The sequence below is a fragment of the Molothrus ater genome, chromosome 5, assembly GCF_012460135.2.
Source record: "Molothrus ater isolate BHLD 08-10-18 breed brown headed cowbird chromosome 5, BPBGC_Mater_1.1, whole genome shotgun sequence".
Classification (NCBI taxonomy): domain Eukaryota; kingdom Metazoa; phylum Chordata; class Aves; order Passeriformes; family Icteridae; genus Molothrus; species Molothrus ater.
The window spans coordinates 971,413-989,903 of record NC_050482.2 but is presented as its reverse complement, the minus strand read 5'-3'; the positions used below and the strand labels follow the sequence as shown (position 1 = coordinate 989,903).

Here is an 18,491-nt window from a genome sequence, read left to right as displayed (position 1 = left end):
AGGAAATTCCTGCCCTTGTTCCCTCTGAGGGTCTGCAGATTCCAGGCCCTTCCCACTGGGAATGCCCTGGAGGGGCTGGAAAATCTCATAAATCCTGCTGGGAATCCCAAGAATTCCAGGATTCTCTCATTCCCTTGGGATGCAGATGGGATCCCCAGAGGAGAGTGGGAATTGTAAAATTTAAGGAATGCCGTGGGATCGGGTCTGGAAACCCCATGGATACAAAAGGGAGAAGAAAAGGCTGGAATTCCGTGTCCATGGCCAGTTTGTCCCGGCAGGAAATCATGGAAAAGGGGCTGGAATTAATGAGGGAATTAAGGAATGCCCGGGATCCAGAGCGGGAAAGAAGCAGCACGAGAAAGGTTTGCACATTCCATGGGAATGTTCTGGATCCTGGGGATAAGGAGGGGATGGAGCGGGGCCGGGGAAGGGAATGGAGCTGGGAAAGGGCTGGAAAACTCCAGAGGGGTTTGGGATTTGGGCTGGAAAACAGGAAAACACCGGAGGGATTTGGGAAAGATCTGGAAAACTCCGGCTGGATTTGGGATCTGGGCTCAGCCTGGAGCAGAGGCGGCTCTGGGGCTCCTTCGGGACGGGCTCTGGCTCATCCCGGGATTCTCAGGGAAGCTTCTGGAAGCCCTGGGCCGGCCCTGGGGCTCTCTCATTCCCGAGGGATTTCCCTTTGCTTCCCAGATTTCCATCGGGCCTGGGCTGGGCTCGGGGCTGGGCGGTGCCGGGTGCTCCCGGATCCGGGATTTCCCGGCTTTTCCTCTTCCAAAGGGAAATTCCTTTTTTCTGATTTCTTTTCTTAATCCTGGATCCCATCCCACCTCATTCCCACATTTTATATTGTTCCAGCTTTTCCAGCTTTTTCCATGCTGATATCCATGAAAATTTTAACTAATTAATTCAAACCACCCCAAAACACAGATTAATTAACCCTCATCCATTCCCACATTCCAGGAATTTTGGCTTTTCCATGGAAAAACTCCTTCAGCCGGGCTGTTAAAACTAATTTTTCCGGACGATCCCATTTGGAATCAAACATTCCGCAGCCGCCTTTGTCCCGGATCTTCAATTATCCCGACATTCACGGGTCACTGGTTAATTAATTAATTATGGTTGATTAATTAACCAATCAAATCCTCCCCCCTGCTCCCGTCGGGGATCGATAGAAATTCCGGCTTTTTGTTTCTATCCTGGTTTTTTACGGAATCAGGGAAGCCTGGAGTGAGGAGCGGGAGAAGGAACGAGCTCGTCCTTGGGAATGATGGGAGTTTTTTTTTTCCCTGGAAAATTATTTCCTTTATTGGGAATTTGAGAAAATTTGGGATTTCTGGGAGGTTTTATTGGGAATTTGAGAAAATTTGGGTGGGAGAAATCCTTAAGGAACTTCAGATTCCAATGGGGATCTGGGATGATCCAAGGTCATCCAACCCTGCCCAAAATTGGATGAAAATTCCCTAAAAAAATCAAAAAATGAGGAATTATTATCCAAGCCCACTTCTATTAATTAGCAATAAACAAAATTTACTGATTAATAATTCATTTATTCATCCTTTATTAATTAAAATTTCCTGCCCAATTCCTCCTTTTCCCTCCCTTGCCATTAAATCCCCCTTGGAATTTCGTCGGATTCAAATCCCGATCTGATTTTGCATTAAACAAAATCCTGTCATTTATTATTCAGCTTTCCCGTGGTAGATTCCCATTTTTCCAGCAAAAAGTTGGAAATTTTATCCACATCATTTTCAACCCGTGTTTTCCCAGATTTTTTTTTTGCATGGAATGCATCAAATCCTTGTTTTCTCTTGACCGGTTCGTAGTTTCCCAACTTTTTTTTTTTTTTTGGTGCTGTTGCATCCTAAATAATCAGATCCTCGTTTTTTGTGGGAAGCAGGAGAGAAAATTCCATAGGAATGTGCAGGATTCCAGTTCAAGCTGGGAATTAGTGGAAGGAAAATCCCGATTTTAAGCGGGTAAAGTACAGATAGGAGGCAAAATTCCCCCTTTATTCCCTTTATTTCCCAGCTCGGAATTCCAGATTTTTCCTGGGAATCTTGAGTGTGGAGCTGGAGGCTGGAATTTCCTGGGAACGGCCCCTGGAAGCGTTGGACCAATCCTGGCAGGATTGATCCAGAGGGGAGTGGTTGGATGAATTTATCAACATTCCCAGGATTTCTTTGGCTTGGGATTCAAAGCTCCAGAGCAGCCGCTCCCAGAGGATCCATGGAAAACAGGGATACCCCATCCATGGAAAACAGGGATACCCCTTCCATGGGATTTTGTCCCCTCGGAGCATCCAGGGGGACACGGAGGGAGGACGAGGAAAGGACGGAACCGCCAGTGAGAAAAGTTGGGAATTTTCGCTCGGGGATGGAGCAGCCGGTGAGTGCTGGAGTTTCCAAGGAATCCCTGCCAGAATTCCTGGTGGGAATTCCCACCAGGATTGGAGGGATGGAGAGGATGAGGAGGGAGGAATGACGGCATTCCAAGTGGTGATTCCATAGGGAAAAGGGATTTTTGGGAAGGAGCCGCCTTCGAGACCTAAAGAGCAACGAACGGATACGGGATTTTCCATGGAAAACCGGGAAATCCCGGAGAGAATTCCCGGGGAAGTTTAACTGTTGGGTTTTCCTGGTGATGCGGCGGCCAAACGGGTTTGGAATCTTGGATAGGATTGGATGTAAAGGAAGGGAATTCTGAGAAATTCCCAGTCTGAAAATTTCAGTTTGGATTGAATTAAAAGTTCTGGAATGGCCACTTCCAGAGGCTCCTGCTGAAGCTGAATTCCAAGAATTTCTGGAAGGGCTGGAGAAGCTCCAGGGGGAAGGGAAGGAGCTTGGAATGGGAAAAATTCCCAAGGATGAATTGTGGATTTTTTTGGGAAAGTGCTGAGGAAAGGAGGGAGAACATTCCAAGGTGTTCAGAATTTGGAAGGGAATTTTGGGAAGAAGGAGACGTGAGGGCAAAGATCCAGCGGGTCCTGGAATTCCAGAGGGATTGGGAAAAATGCTGGAAAAGTGAGGCAAGGGTGCTGCTTCCCAAGGGAAAATTCCAGCCTCGATCCGTTGGATCAGGAGCTGCCAGGGATGGACTGGGAAGGCTTTTCCAGGGAATTGTGGTGTTTCCTTGGAATTCCTGACAGTTTTCCTTGTAGGGAACCTTTATCCCAGATAACTGATGGAGCAAATCCCATGGGAAGCACTGGGTGGGACGGGGGGAGTGAATTCCCTGGAAACATTCCAAGGTTTTGGGGACTTTGGGAATATTGGGGGGATCGGGGCTGTCAGTGCTGTGGAAAGTTCGGAATTCCGGGATTTTTGGATGGAGTTTTGAACCATGAGTCACCGGATGGGATTTTGGGACTGGGTTTTGTGGGATGACACAACATCCGACGCCCTTCCCGATGGATCGCCCCCTGATTCACTGGAAAATCCCAAATCCTTTGTTTTTCTGGCTCCAGGAACTCCAGGTGCTTCCTGGATCCTCCCTCTCACCCTTATCCCTTTTTTTTTTTTTTTTTTTTTTTTTTTGCTGGAAGCAGTTTCTCCCAGCATGGAATTAAACTCCGGGAATGGCGGGGCTAGGATTTTCCTCGGGAGATGATCTAAGCTCCCAAAATTCCGGCTCTTTTTTTCCCCCAGCTGGCTCCACAAACTGGTCCCAGTTTGACTCTGGAGGGTGGAAAAAAATTCCTGTGGATTCCTCCTCTCCTGCAGGATTGCTTTCCCCTGGATATCCAAAAATCCTAACTCCTTCCCAGGACTGTGGTTGGGAATGATGGGAATGATGACATCCAGCCTGGCCCAAGGTGGGATTTGGGAGCTCCAGGTGGGAATTCCCATGGATATTCCCAATCCTGCGTCTGTGATCCCTTCTCCCACCAACCCACGGGAATCCAGGAGAATCCCATGGGATTTTCCACCCTCTGGGAATGGGAATGCTGCTGGAATGGCATGGAAGGAGTAATCGGGAAGAAAACCAGGATCCTGGGAGAAATCCAAAGAGAATCCTTGGAGGAAAGCCGGGAATGTTCCCTGGGCCCGGGTTGGGGCTGGAATCTTGTCCTGGTTTTAGGAGGATCCACATCGGGATCCATTCCCAAATCCCTGTCCAGATCTGTACCCAGATCCATTCCTGGATCCACGTCGGGATCCATATTGGGATCCATGCCCACATCCATTCCCAAATCCATGTCAGGATCCATTCCTGAATCCGTGTCGGGATCCACTTTGGGATCCATGCCCAGATCCATCCCTAAATCCACGTTTGGATCCATGTCCGGATCCGTGCCCGGAGTGTGGCAATTCCTCAGGGATGGACACGGATCCGTCTTGGATCCGTAAACTTGGGAATTCCTCATTCCCCACCGGCCTCCTCCCCCCAGAACCCCCCAAACCCCAACTCCCTCCTTTCCCTCTCTCTTTCCCCCATTCCCTGAAGAACAGCCTGGTGAATTCCCGTTTTCTCCCTGTTTCCCCTTGGGATTCACCGTGGGAACATCCAAGTTTTTGTTGTTTTTTTTTTTTTTAAATGAAAAATATCAGGAAAACTTGGGAATTCTTCGTTTCCCACAGCTTTGCCTCCCCCAAAATCCCCAAACCCCAACTCTCCCTTTTCCCTCCTTTATTCCCCCATTCCCTGGAGAACCTGGTGAATTCCCGTTTTCTCCCTCTGATTCCCTTTGGAATTCACAGTGGGAACACCCATTTTTTTTCATTTTTTAAATTTTTTTTTATTTAAAAAAAAAATCATGAACACTTGGAAATTCCTGATTTTCCATAGGATTCCTCCCAGAATCACACTCTCCCCTTTCCCTCCCTCTTTTCCCCCATTCCCATGGAGAACTCTGTGAACTCCCATTTTCTCCCTCTCTTTCCCTACGAATTTCCCTTTGGAGTCCACAGTGGGAACACCCAATTTTTTTTTCATTTTTTTAAATCAAAATACCTGGAAAACTTGGGAATTCCTGGTTTTCCACAGGTCTGAACCCCAAAAACCCCAACTCCCCCCCTTTCCCTCCTTTATTCCCCCATTCCCTGGAGAACCTGGTGAATTTCCAGTTCCTCCCTCTGTTTCCCTTTGGAATTCACAGTGGGAACACCCTTTTTTAATTTTTTTTTTCCATTCTTTAAATCAGGAAATCAGGGAAACCTGGGAATTCCTCATTTTCTAGGGGTCTGACTCTCCCAGAACTCCCTGAACCCCAGCTCCCCCCTTTCCCTCCTTTCTCTGGAGAACCTGGTGAATTCCCTTTTCCTCCCTCTCTTTCCCTTTGGAACTCACAGGGGGAACACCCAATTTTTTGAGTCTTTTAAAAATAATTTATCCATAAAACCTCAGGAATTCCTCATTTCCCATAGCTCTGACCCCCCCCAAACCCCAGCTTCCCCTGTTTCGCTCCCTCTTTTCTCCCATTCCCACGGAGAACTCATTGGATTCCTGCTTCGTCCTTCTCTTTCCCTACGGGTTTCCCTTTGGAATCAACAGCGCGAACACGCGATTTTGGGGGTTTTTAAAATAATTTACCCACGAAACCCCAGGAACTCCTCGTTTCCCGCAGCCCTCCCCTCTCCACACCCCACTCTCCCCTTTCCCTCCCTCATCCCCCCGTTCCCCAGGCCCTCCCCATCCCATTCCCGGTATTTTCCCCCCGCGCTAACGCGGCGTTCCGCGCCCTTCCCAGAAGTGTCTGCGGCTGAACCCCGACGTGCCCGTGTGGGTGTCCAAGCAGAGGATCCTGTGCACGCTCAACCACAGCCTCAAGGATGTGCTCAACTACGGCCTCTTCCAGCCCGCCTTCAACGGCCGCGCCGGGAAATTCCTGGACGAGGAGCGGCTGCTGCGGGAATACCCCCTGAACCCCGACACGCCCGTGCCCTACCTGGAGGTGACCGCGCTCGAGGGGCGGCGCGGGGGTGGCTTCATTCAGTTTAAATTTTATTTTATTTTGTTTTATTTTATTTTATTTTATTTTATTTTATTTTATTTTATTTTATTTTATTTTATTTTATATTATTTTATTTTATTTTATTTTTAATTTCTTTTCTTTTCTTTTCAATTTATCTTATTTTATTTTATTTTATGTTATTTTATTTTATTTTATTTTTAATTTATTTTATGTTATTTTATGTTATGCTATGTTATTTTATTTTACTATGTTTTATTTTATGTTATTTCATTCTATTTTGTTTTATTTTATGTTATTTTATGCTATGTTATTTCATGTTGTGCTATGTTATTTTATTTTGTTTTGTTTTATGTTATTTTCTTTTATTTTGTTTTATTTTATGCTATGTTATTTCGTGTTGTGCTATGTTATTTTATATTGTTTTGTTTTATTTTGTTTTATGCTATGTTATTTCATGTTATGCTATGTTATTTTATTTTGTTTTGCTTTATGTTATTTTGTTTTATTTTCTTTTATGCTATGTTATTTTATGTTATGCTATGTTATTTTATTTTACTATGTTTTGGTTTATGTTATTTTGTTTTATTTTATGTTATTTTATTTTATTTTTTTATTTTATGTTATTTTATGCTATGTTATTTTGGATTATTTTATTCTATATTATTTCATCTTATGCTATGTTATTTTATTTTGGTTTGGTTTTTTTTAATTTTATTTTATGCTATGTTATTTTATTTTATTTTACGCTATGTTATTTTACGTTATTTTATTCTATGTTATTTCATGTTATGCTATTTTATTTTGTTTTGTTTTATGTTATTTTATTATATTTTGTTTTATTTTATTTAGTTTTTTTAGTTTTATTTTATTTTGTTTTATATTATTTTATTCATTTATTTTGTCTTGTTTATCTGAATTTAATTTCGTCTTATTTTATTTATTTTAATTTATTGATTTATTTTGTTTTATTTATCTTAATTTAATTTCATGTTATTTATTTTATTTTATTTTAGTAATTTATTTTATTTTGTTTTAAATTAATTTAATGTTATTTTATTTATTTTATTGTAATTCAATTTATTTTTACTTTTATTTAATTTTGTTTCATTTTATTTTAAATTTCAAAATATTTTATTTTGTTTTGTTTTATTGTATTTGACGTGGTTTTATATTGATTTGATTTATTTTGTCTTATTTTTTGTTTTATTTAATTTCATTTTCTTTTGTTTCTTTTGTTTTGTTTTATTTTATTTTATTCTTTTATTTTGTTTTAATTTAATGTTATTTTATGCATTTAATTTTATTTTTATTTTATTTTGTTTTACTTTTTAAAATGTTTTTGTTTGTTTTGTTTTGTTTTATTTTATTTGCATTTAGTTTTGTTTAATTTTTTTTTTTACATTTTGCTATATATATCTATATATATATAGATATATATATATATTGTCTCTTATCTTTGTGTGTCTCTTATCTCTTCTCTCTTTTCTCGATCTTTTAAATTCATTTCTCTCTTATCCTTTATCTCATATTCATTTGTCTCCTTATATCTGTTTATATGGTATCCCTTATCTCTTATCTCCATTTATCTATATATTGTATTTTGATGTCTCTTATCTCTTATCTTTATATCATATTAATTTATCTCTTATCTCACCTCTCTTATCTGTTTATCTCTTATCTCTGATTACCACTTATCTCCATTTATCTCTTATCTTCGTATATCTCTTACCTCGTCTCTCTCATCTTTCTCATTTATATTAATTTATCTCATCCCTTATCTCATATGCATTTATCTGTTATCTCTTATCTCTCCTCTCTTATCTCGGTTTATTTCATTTCTTATCTCCATTTACTTGTTACATCCTATCTTTGCACCTCCATTATCTCTTATGTTTATCTCATATTATCTTTTATATATTATCTCGTATCAAGTTAAATAAATTTACGTCTTATCTCTTATTTCTGTTTATCTCTTATCTCCTACATCTGTTTATCTCGTCTCTTTTCTTGGTATGTCTCTTATCTCTTCTGTCTTTTCCCTATCTCAAATTCACTTATCTCCTGTATCTCCTCTCTTATCTCTGTTTATATCTTATCTTTCCCGCTTATCTCTTAGCTTTGCATGTCTCTCATCTCTTCTCCATGGTCTTTATCTCATATTCCTTTATCTCTTATCTCTTTTTTTCTCTCCTCCCTTATCTAATATTATTTTATCTCTCCTCTTTTATCTATTCTTACAGCTTATCTCTTATCTCTCCCTCTTGCATTTGTGTGTCTTTTTCCTCACTTGTCTGTACTTTTATCTTATCTTCATTCATCTCTTATCTCTTATCTTTTTTATCTCTTAACCCTTATATTTATTTATCTCTTATCTTTGTCTCTTATCACTTCTCTTGTCTCTATCTTTACCTTATCTTTATCATCTTTATCTCATATTCATTTATCGCTCATATCTTATCTCCATTCATCTCTTATATCTTATGAAATATTCTCTTATCTCTTGTCCCTTATCTCATATCCACTTATCTCTTGTCTCTGTTTATCTCCTCTCTCTTATCTCACCTTTATCTCTTATCTGTTAGATGATATCAGTCCCTTATCTCTTATCAGTCCCTTATCTCTTATCTCGGCAGTTCCGCTACAAGCGCCGCGTGTATTCCCAGCCCCTGCTGGACGACAAGCAGTTCGCCAAGCTGCACACCAAGGTGAGCCCCCATCCCTTGGGATTCCCAAGGAATTCCCATGGAAAACCCCAGGAGACCCCCCGGGAGAACCCCTCCGGCCCCGGAATTCCGGGAATTTCCCCAGGAATGCCAGCAATCAATCCAGGCAGCACCAAAACCGGAATGGGAGCGGCAGTGAGCCTGGAATCCCCATGGAATTCCCGTGGAAGTCACCTGGAGAACCCTGGGAAACCCCTCCAGCCCTGGAATTCCAGGATATCCCAAGGAATGCCAGCATTCCCAGTGCCAAAGTCAGAACAGGAGCGGTTTTGGCACCGTGATTTTATTGGGTTCTATTGGGTTTTATCCAGAATTCCTTGGATTTTATTCCATGGGGTGGGATGGAGCTGGAAGAGCATTCGTGGGGTGCTGAAATCTGGGATCACGGATTTATCTTCCTTCTCCCTTTTCCCTCTTCCTTTGGCTACTTGTCCAAAGCCTGTGGAATTTTGGGAAGGAGCTTTCCCTTTTTTTCTCTTTTTTTTCCTCCTTTTTTTACTCTTTTTTTTTTTCTCTTGTCCTCTCTTTTTTTCTCTTTTTTCTTCCCCTTTTTTCCCATTTTTTTCTCTTTTTTCTCTTTTTTTTTCTCTTTTTTTCCTCTTTTTTCTTCCCCTTTTTTCTCCTCTTTTCTCCTTTTTTCTCCTTTTTTCTCCTTTTTTCTCCTTTTTTCTCCTTTTTTCTCCTTTTTTCTCCTTTTTTCCTCCTTTTTTTCTCTTTTTTTCTCTTTTTTCTCTTTTTTTCTCTTTTTTCTCTTTTTTTCTCTTTTTTCTCTTTTTTTCTCTTTTTTTCTCTTTTTTTCTCTTTTTTTCTCTTTTTTTTCTCTTTTTTCTCTTTTTTCTCTTTTTTCTCTTTTTTCTCTTTTTTCTCTTTTTTCTCTTTTTTTCTCTTTTTTCTCTTTTTTTCTCTTTTTTTCTCTTTTTTTTCCTCTTTTTTCTCTTTTTTTCTCTTTTTCCTCTTTTTCCTTTTTTCTCTTTTTTCTCTTTTTTTCTCTTTTTTTCTCTTTTTTTCTCTTTTTTTCTCTTTTTTTCTCTTTTTTTTCTCTTTTTTTCCCTTCTTTTCCCTTCTTTGCCGTTTTTGTCTCTTCCCCCCCTTCCCCCCCTTTTTTTCCTCCTTTTTTCCCCCTTTTTTCTCTTTTTCCCCCCTTTTTTTCCCCTTTTCCTCCCCTTTCCTCCCCTTCCCCCTTTCCCTTCTTTTCCCCCCTTTTGCTTTTCCCCTTTCCCTCTTCCTTGGGCTGCTGCTTTTCCAGAAACTGTGGGGTTCTGTGGGAATCCTTGGCCTTTTCCAGTCCCTTGGTAATTTGGGAATGCCAGACAGGAGCCAAAGGGACAATTCCGGCCAATCCATCCTCATTCCGTGCCCGTTGGAGCGATGCGGGCGCGGATCGACCTTTCCCGGGAAAAAAGGCTGGGATTGGAGCAGCTCCCGGGAAAAAAGGCTGGGATTGGAGCTGGATCCAGAGGGAGCGGGAGCAGGGATGGGATCCTGGCTGGCGCGGGGACACCGGGACACCCGGAGAGCCTCGGGAACGGTACCGGATCCGGGGGAACGTCAGGATAACGGGCAGGGATCGTTCCCGGAGTGGGGTCATCCAGGGAAGGGCTGGGATTCAGCTCAGAGATTCCATGGGAACATCGGGATAATGGGCCGGGGTCATCCAGGGAACGGCTGGGATTCAGCACGGGGATTCCATGGGAACATCGGGATAGCGGGCAGGGATCATTCCTGGAGCTGGGGATCATTCCCTGAGCCGGGAATGGGGCTGGAATTCAGCACGGAGATTCCCTGGGAATATTGGGATAATGGGCAGGGATCATTCCCGGAATGGGGTGATCCAGGGAACGGCTGGAATTCCGCATGGGGATTTCTTGGGAATATTGGGATAATGGGCAGGGATCATTCCCGGAATGGGGTCATCCACAGAATGGCTGGAATTCAGCACGGAGATTCCATGAGGTTCGGGAGCTGGGGAATTCTGGTTTCTGTTTCTGGGAATTTCTGCTTCAAATCTGGGGAATTCTTCCTTCAATTCCTGGGGAATTCCTACTTTGGTTTCTGGGAATTCCTGCTTTGGTTTTGGGGGAAATTCAGTTTCTGGGAATTTTTCCTTCAGTTTCTGAGAATTCCTGCTTCGGTTTTTTTTTTTTCAATTCCTGGTTCAGTTCCTGGGGAATTCCTGCTGCAGTTTTATGGGGTCTCTGCTTCAAATCCAGGGAATTTCTGCTTCAGTTTCTGGAAATTCCTGCCTCAGCTCCTGTTGGGGGGGAATTTATCCTTCAGTCCTTCAAATCCAGGGAATTTCTCCTTCAGTTCCTGGGAATTCCTGCTCTTTCATGTGTTTAATATTGAGGTTTTCCTTGGAAAAGCCGAGGTGCTGCCTCTGTGTCCCGGGGTGGGACTTTCCTGGGATTTGTGGCTCTGTCTGGTTCCTCGGGCAGGGAAAGGTTGGATTTTCTGGGATTCAAAGGGATGGATGGGATTCCCTAGGAAAGGGAGCTTGTGGTAGGATTTTGGGAAGGAATTCCTGGCTGGGCTGGAATTCCCAGAGCAGCTGGGGCTGCCCCTGCATCCCTGGAATGTCCAAGGCCAGGCTGGAGCAGCCTGGGATGGTGGGATTGGAATGGGATGGGATCTGAGGTCCCTTCCCACCCAAACCATTCTGGGATTCTGGGATCAAGGAGGCTCAGAATCCATCCCGAGGGATTTTTATGGAAGTTGGGGATGGAAAAGGGAAGGGAGACCCTTCCTGGAATCCCTGCCCTTGGAATGGAACGGGATTGGGATGGGATCTGAGGTCCCTTCCCACCCAAACCCCAAACCATTCCAGGATTCCCGGTGCCGTGGCTCTGGAGATTCCCACTGGGAGGAGCTGTGCAATTCCAGAGGCTCCGTGTTGTCCCGGCACGGCGGCAAATCCATAATTCCCTGTTTCTGTGGGATCAATGAATCCATTTGCTGCTGCCTGGAAGCGGGAGGCGGATCCATGGATTTGCTCCGGCCTCTCCCGGCTCCAAGGGCACGGCCGGCCTGAATTCCAGCTCTTGGGATTTTCCAGGACTTTTCCCAGGTTGGAATAAGCTCCCAAAAAATCCTCCAATGAAAAGTCTAGAAATCTGGGAACGTGGGAGCTGGGATTTTCCCACTGGAGCTATTCCTGCCTCAGCAATTCCCAGAATCTGGGAATTTAATAATGCCTTCATCCAGCCAGAAAGAACGGGAAAAATCCCAAAATTTGGGAATTCAAGGTGAAACTTTGGGAATTCAGCATGGGGGAACCAAATTCCAATCCTGAAATTTGGGATAGAGGGGAGGCACCAGCAGCCTGAATTCCCATGGGATGATCCGGTAATTCCAAGGAATCTTCAGCTGCCTCATCCCTGGAATTGTTGGAATAATTTGGGATTGTGGGAGGACTCCATGTCCTTGGAATGGGATGAGATTTAAGCTCCCATCCCACCCAAACCATTCCAGAATTCCCAAATTCCCTTCCAAACCTTTTCCTCATCCCGCTTGGCATTTCCAAGTTTTTTTTCCCAATTTTCCAACTGGAAATCATCCAAATAAACATGGAAATGCGGCATTTTTGGAATTCATCCCTCCCAAAAATAATCATTTTCCCATATGGAATTAAGGTGGCAAAGGTTGGAATTGGAATTTTTTCCTTGGATGTGAAATCCGGCTTCAACTTCTCCGTTTCCTTGGGGTTTTCCCAAATTTTCCCCTCGGTTCCTGACATTTCCACGTGGATTTGTGTCCCAGTCTGATGGAATTCAGTCCTGCCATCCCGATTTTCTTTGGATTTTAGGGATGGGGATGCTCCCCTGTTGACTTTTCCCAGAATTTCGGGATGTTAACGCGGTGGTTTTTCCCGAATCCAGGCGAACCTGAAGAAATTCATGGAATACGTGCAGATGCTGAACTCGGAGAAGGTTTGCCGGCTGCTGGAAAAGGGGCTGGATCCCAACTTCCATGATCCCGACACCGGAGGTCAGTTCCACGTTCTCCTCAGGATTTGGGAGCGCTTCCCACAGGGAATCAGCTCAACATTCCCAATTCCTTCCTGGAATTCCTCCAGGCTTTCCTCTGGAATTTTTCCCGCTCTAACCCAGTTGTCTTTTGGGGTTCTATGGTGCAATTCCCGCTTTTCAGGGGATTTTGGGAGTATGGCATTCCCTAGGGACAACTCTTCCCTTCCCAATCCCTTCTGGGGTTCACTGGGATGCGATCCCACATTTCTCCTCTTGGAATATTTTCCCTTCCCATTCCCGTTTCCAATCCAAGCTGCTGTTGGATGGAGGGATTGGAATCTTTCAGAAATTCCTGGATTGGGAGCTTTGGGTTTTCTTGGGAATGTTGGTTGGCTTCCCATGCATTTCCCAGGAAGTCTGGGCTGGATGCTGGAAGAGCAGGGTGGGAATGAGGCGGGAATAAGCCAGCACTTTTCCTGTTGGAATTTTTGGGGGTGGATCCTTGGGGATCCCATGAGAATCTCCCCATGGAAAAGTGGAAAATCCTGCTTGGAAAAATGGTTCCCTGCAGGATTTAATCCCATAAATGGACTGGGAATAACTGGGATGAAAAATATTGGGAAAACCTTCCTCTGCAGGGATGAATCCCGTTCGTGGGCTGGAAATAACTGGGATGAGCCCTAAAATCCCCTGAGCTGATCCCATGGATTCAAAACTTTGGGAATCTTCATTTCAATGGATTCTGGGGAAGGTTTTAAGCTGTGCCGAGGATTTACTCCCATTTTCCAAGCTCTTCTTGGATGGAAAAATACAGAAAAATCCACCTTGGGAAGCAATTCCAGCCCTGTTTGAGGCTGTTCCCATTTTGCAGTTGCTGGGAAGATATTCCAGGAAAGATTCCCGGGATTTGAAAGGGATGAAAAAGCCCCAAAAATTCACAGTTGCTGCCTGTGGGGACATTGAAAAAGTGGGAATGAAAAAAAAAAACCCCAGATCTGGGATAAGTTTCCATTGTTCTGGAATGAAAGCCAAACCCCAGGGATGATTTTGCCGGAGAAAAGAGAGAAGAAAAAATCCTTGGATGTTTAACGAGGGATATTTAACAAGGGACAGTGGGAGAGGGAGAGGAGCCCAGGGAAACGTTGGAATTACAAAGGAGGATTCAAAATCCCTGAAATGGTGTAGGGGAAAAATTGCTGCGGGAATTGGGAATGGGGGAGGGAAAGGGGCCTGGAGCCAGGCTTGGAAAACTGGGAATGTTCCCTGGAGGGGAGGAGGATCCAGGGAGAGCTTCCAGCATATTCCAGGGGCTCCAGGAGAGCTGCAGAGGGGCTGGGGCCAAGGCCTGCAGGGACAGCACCCAGGGAATGGCTCCCAGTGCCAGAGGGCAGCCAGGGATGGGATCTTGGCAATGAGGAATTCCTGGCTGGGCTGGGATTGCCAGAGCAGCTGGGGCTGCCCCTGCATCCCTGGCGGTGCCCAAGGCCAGGCTGGAGCAGCCTGGGATGCTGGGATTGTCCCTGCCCTTGGAATGGGGTGGGAATGATCCCGGGGATAGGGATGAGATGACCTTGGAATGTCCCTTCTCCAAATCATGGAATTATTGAGTCTGGGAAAGAATTCCAAGGTCACCGAGCCCAAGCTGGGCCCGATCGCCACCAGAGCCCCGAGTGCCACCTCCAGGAATTCCTTGGGCACCTCCAGGGATGGCCACTCCAAAGCTCCCTGGGCAGCCCCTGCCAAGGCCTGATCCCCTTTCCACTCTGAATCCCGGGCATTCCTTAATTCCAGCCCTTTTTCCATGATTTCCTGCTGGGACAAACTGGCCGTGGACACGGAATTCCAGACTTTCCTTCTCCCTTTTGTATCCATGGGGTTTCCAGACCCAATCCCGTGGCATTCCTTAAATTATACAATTCCCACTCTCCTCTGGGAGTCCCGTGTGCATCCCAAGGGAATGAGGGAATCTTGGAATTCTTGGAATTCCCAGCAGGATCTGTGGGATTTGTAGCAACAACCTCAAGGAAAGTTGGGAGCATCCAGAGGCTTCTCCTGATTGGAATCCACCCCTTATCCCAGGACGAGGATTTTTCCATTGGTAGCACCAGATTTGGGAATTCCCAAGGGGCTGAGAAGAACCCATTCCCAAGATCCCATTCCTGAGATATTTTGGCTGATTTGCTGTTGTTGCCCAATCCTGGAATTTTCCATCCAATTCCCACTCCTGCTGCTCAGGAGACCCTTGGGAATACCTGGGAGCCAGCATCTCCCAAATTTGGCCTCCGTTCCCATTCCAATGGATTTGATCCCAAACCCCAAGGAGATCTCGGTGGGCGCTTCCAGCTGGAAGTGAGATCCGCATTCCAGCGGATCCCATGGGTGGGCATTCCATGGGTCTCCCGCATTCCCGTCTCCTCCCAGAGTGCCCGCTGACGGCGGCGGCGCAGCTGGAGCTCAGCGCCGAGATGATCAAAGCGCTCCGGAACGGCGGAGCCCACCTGGATTTCCGCACCCGCGAGGGAATGACGGCGCTGCACAAAGCCGTGAGGTGCCGGAATCACGCGGCCCTGCTGGTCAGTGCCGGGGTTTGCCATCCTCATTCCAGCCCTTCTCCTTTCTCCTTTCTCCTTTCTCCTTTCTCCTTTCTCCTTTCTCCTTTCTCCTTTCTCCTTTCTCCTTTCTCCTTTCTCCTTTCTCCTTTCTCCTTTCTCCTTTCTCCTTTCTCCTTTCTCCTTCTCCCTCTCCTCTCCTCTCCCCTCTTTCCCTTTCCCCTTCCCTTTTCCCCTTCTTTTCCTTTCCCTCCCTTCTTTCTCTTCCCTCTCTCCTTTTCTCCCTCCCCTTTCCTGGATTTTCCTTTTCTCCTCTGTCCCTCCCTCCTTCTGCCCTTTCCCTCCCTTTTCCTCTCCCCTTCCCAGATTTTTCCTCCTTTCTTCCCTCCTTTCTTCCCTCCCCTCATTTCCCTCCAGCCCTCTCCCCAGCCAGTTCCCCACGGACATGAAGTGATTCCCTCATCCCAGCCCTTCCCAAAGGGATGTTCCCCATTCCCAAGGGACTGTTCCACATTCCCAAGGGACCATTCCCTGTTACCATGGGACTGTTCCCCATTCCCAAGGGACTGTTCCCATTCCCAAGGGACCATTCCCTGTTTCCATGGGACTGTTCCCCATTCCCAAGGGTGTGTTCCTGTTCCCAAGTGGATGTTCTCCATTCCCATAGGACCGTTCCCTGTTTCCATGGGACTGTTCCCCATTCCCAAGGGGACGTTCCCATTCCCAAGGGACCATTCCCTGTTCCCAAGCCACCATTTCCTGTTTCCATGGGACTGTTCCCATTCCCAAGGGGACCATTCCCAAGGGGACCATTCCCCATTCCCAAGGGGACCGTTTCCCATTTCCAAAGGACTGTTCCCCATTTCCCAAGGGACTGTTCCCGTTCCTTTGTGACCGTTCCCATTCCCAAGGGGATGTTCCCTGTTTCCCAAGGGGCCATTCCCCATTCCCAAGGGGGCCATTCCCCGTTCCCATGGGGCCGTTCCCTGTTTCCTGGGCAGACGCTGCTGGATCTGGGAGCATCCCCGGATTACAAGGACAGCCGGGGGCTGACCCCGCTGTACCACAGCGCCATGGTCGGGGGGGACCCCTACTGCTGCGAGCTGCTGCTGCACGACTACGCCCGCCTGGGCTGCGTGGACGAGAACGGCTGGCAGGAGATCCACCAGGTGCCAGGGCACCCGCGGGGAGGGGATCCGCCACGGGAATGCTCTCCCGGTGCTCGTGGACGGGATCATTCCATGCCTGAGGTTTAGGGCTGGGCTGCGGGAATGTTCTTCTCCTGGTGCCATGGATGGAGATCCACCAGGTGGGATGGGATCCAGCCACGGGAATGTTCTCCCGGTGCCATGGATGGAGATCCACCAGGTGCAGCGGGATCTGAGGGGAGGGGATCCACAGGGATGGGATCTGGCCACGGGAATGTATTTCTGGTACCCATGGATGGGATCGTTCCATGCCTGAGGTTTAGGGCTGGGCTGCGGGAATGTTCTTCTCCTGGTGCCATGGATGGAGATCCACCAGGTGGGATGGGATCCAGCCATGGGAATGTTCTCCTGGTGCCAGTGGATGGAGATCCACCAGGCATGGCGCGATCTGTGGGGATGAGATCCACAGGGATGGGATCCGGCCATGGGAATGTTCTCCTGGTGCTCATGGACGGGATCATTCCATGCCTGAGGTTTAGGGCTGGGCTGCGGGAATGTTCTTCTCCTGGTGCCATGGATGGAGATCCACCAGGTGGGATGGGATCCACCCCACCTCTCCTGGTATGGGAATGTTCTCCTAGTGCCCGTGGATGAGATCACTCCATGCCTGGAGTTGAGAGCTGGACTCTGGGAATGCTGTCCATGGATAGGGTTGTCCGATCCCTAGGATTGAAGGCTGAACACTGGGAATGTTCTCCTGGTGCCCGTGGATGGGATCATTCCATGCCTGGACTGAGGGATGGACTCTGGGAATGCTGTCCATGGATGGGGTTGTCCCATCAATCCCAGCCAGGATTGAAGGCTGGATGGGGCCAGCTCTGCCTCCATCCCAGATTTTCCGGCCTCTCCCCGTGGTTGGGATCTTGCCAAAGGATGGCTGGCTCCAAGGGGAACGCTTTGGGATCCCAGATCCAAATCCCAGTTGTGCCTATCCCTGTTTTCCACATGGAATCCCCTTTCCACAAGGGGACTTAGAGAAACACTTGGATTGGGAGCCGGGAATCCCAAGCTTTGTTCTTCCCAATCCTTTGGGAGAAGGAGGGATGGGATCCCATTGGAATATCTCCCGCAACACCCAGCTGGGGATAGGAAACCCAGGGATGTGTCCTGTGATCCCAGTTTATGGATCCAACCCTCCCTGCTGCTTCCATCCTCCCTGGCTGATCCCTGAATCCCGAGATGGACCAAACCTGGAGGAGAACATCCCAATTTCCCAGAGATTTGGGGCGCTGAGTTCATCCCGTGCCACCACCCAGCTGGAGGAGCCTCCAGGATGATCCCGGATATGGGATGATCCGAACTTTTCCCATTGACCCAGAGCTGATTTATCCCACGGGTGTCCAGGTGGAGCAGTGAGGAGCCACACCCATTCCCACAGAATGGAAGATTCCCTGCCTGAATCCAGAGGGGGATTTTTTTTTGGGGGGGGGCTCCCGCGTGTCCCTGATTCCCGCTTTTCCGTGTTTTCCGGAGCAGGCCTGCCGCTACGGGCACGTGCAGCACCTGGAGCACCTCCTGTTCTACGGAGCCGACATGGCGGCGCAGAACGCCTCAGGAAACACCGCCCTGCACATCTGCGCCCTCTACAACCAGGTGGGACAGGGGGACAGGGACACCATGGCGGGGGGGTGGCACCACAGTGGGGCACTCCTGGATCTCACCATTCCCAAATCCAGAGGGTGGAATCCATCCCTCTCCCAGGATGAGGCTGTTCCTCCTCCTCAGAGCTCCTGGGTTTGGGTCCCAGGGTTGAATCCAAGGGATTTGGGGACAGGGGACACTGAGGGGAGGTGGCACCACAGTGGGGCACTCCTGGCTGTCCATTCCCACATCCAGGGATGGATTCCATCCCTGTCCTTGGATGAGCCTGTTCCTCCTCAGAGCTCCAGGGTTTGGGTCCCAGGGTTGAATCCAGGGGATTTGGGGACAGGGGACACTGCAGGGGAGGTGACATCAGCCTGGGACACTCCTGGATCTCACCATTCCCAAATCCAGAGGTGAAATCCCTCCCTGTCCCAGGATGAGGCTGCTCCTCCTTGGAGCCCCAGCCTGGTTTGGGATTTCCCAAGAGAGCATTCCATGGCTTAATCCATCCCATTCCCAAAATGTTTCGCTGGGACAGAACCCTTGAA

The 18,491-nt window shown here is 46.8% G+C and overlaps 1 protein-coding gene across 4 annotated transcripts in view; it reads left to right on the top strand.

Annotated features, from left to right (window-relative positions):
* SHANK3 (SH3 and multiple ankyrin repeat domains 3) overlaps nt 1-18,491 on the top strand; it is a 164,735-nt gene that overhangs the window by 30,748 nt on the left and 115,496 nt on the right. For all 4 annotated transcript variants that reach the window (XR_008508403.1, XM_054514833.1, XM_054514835.1 and 1 more), the window contains exons 4-9: nt 5,690-5,893; nt 8,548-8,619; nt 12,513-12,621; nt 15,024-15,175; nt 16,153-16,320; nt 17,836-17,952. Coding sequence is in view for 3 of the 4 variants with exons in the window: in XM_054514833.1 (XP_054370808.1) it covers nt 5,690-5,893; nt 8,548-8,619; nt 12,513-12,621; nt 15,024-15,175; nt 16,153-16,320; nt 17,836-17,952 (822 nt within the window). In the remaining variant the exon portion in view is untranslated. The remainder of the gene's footprint in view (nt 1-5,689; nt 5,894-8,547; nt 8,620-12,512; nt 12,622-15,023; nt 15,176-16,152; nt 16,321-17,835; nt 17,953-18,491) is intronic.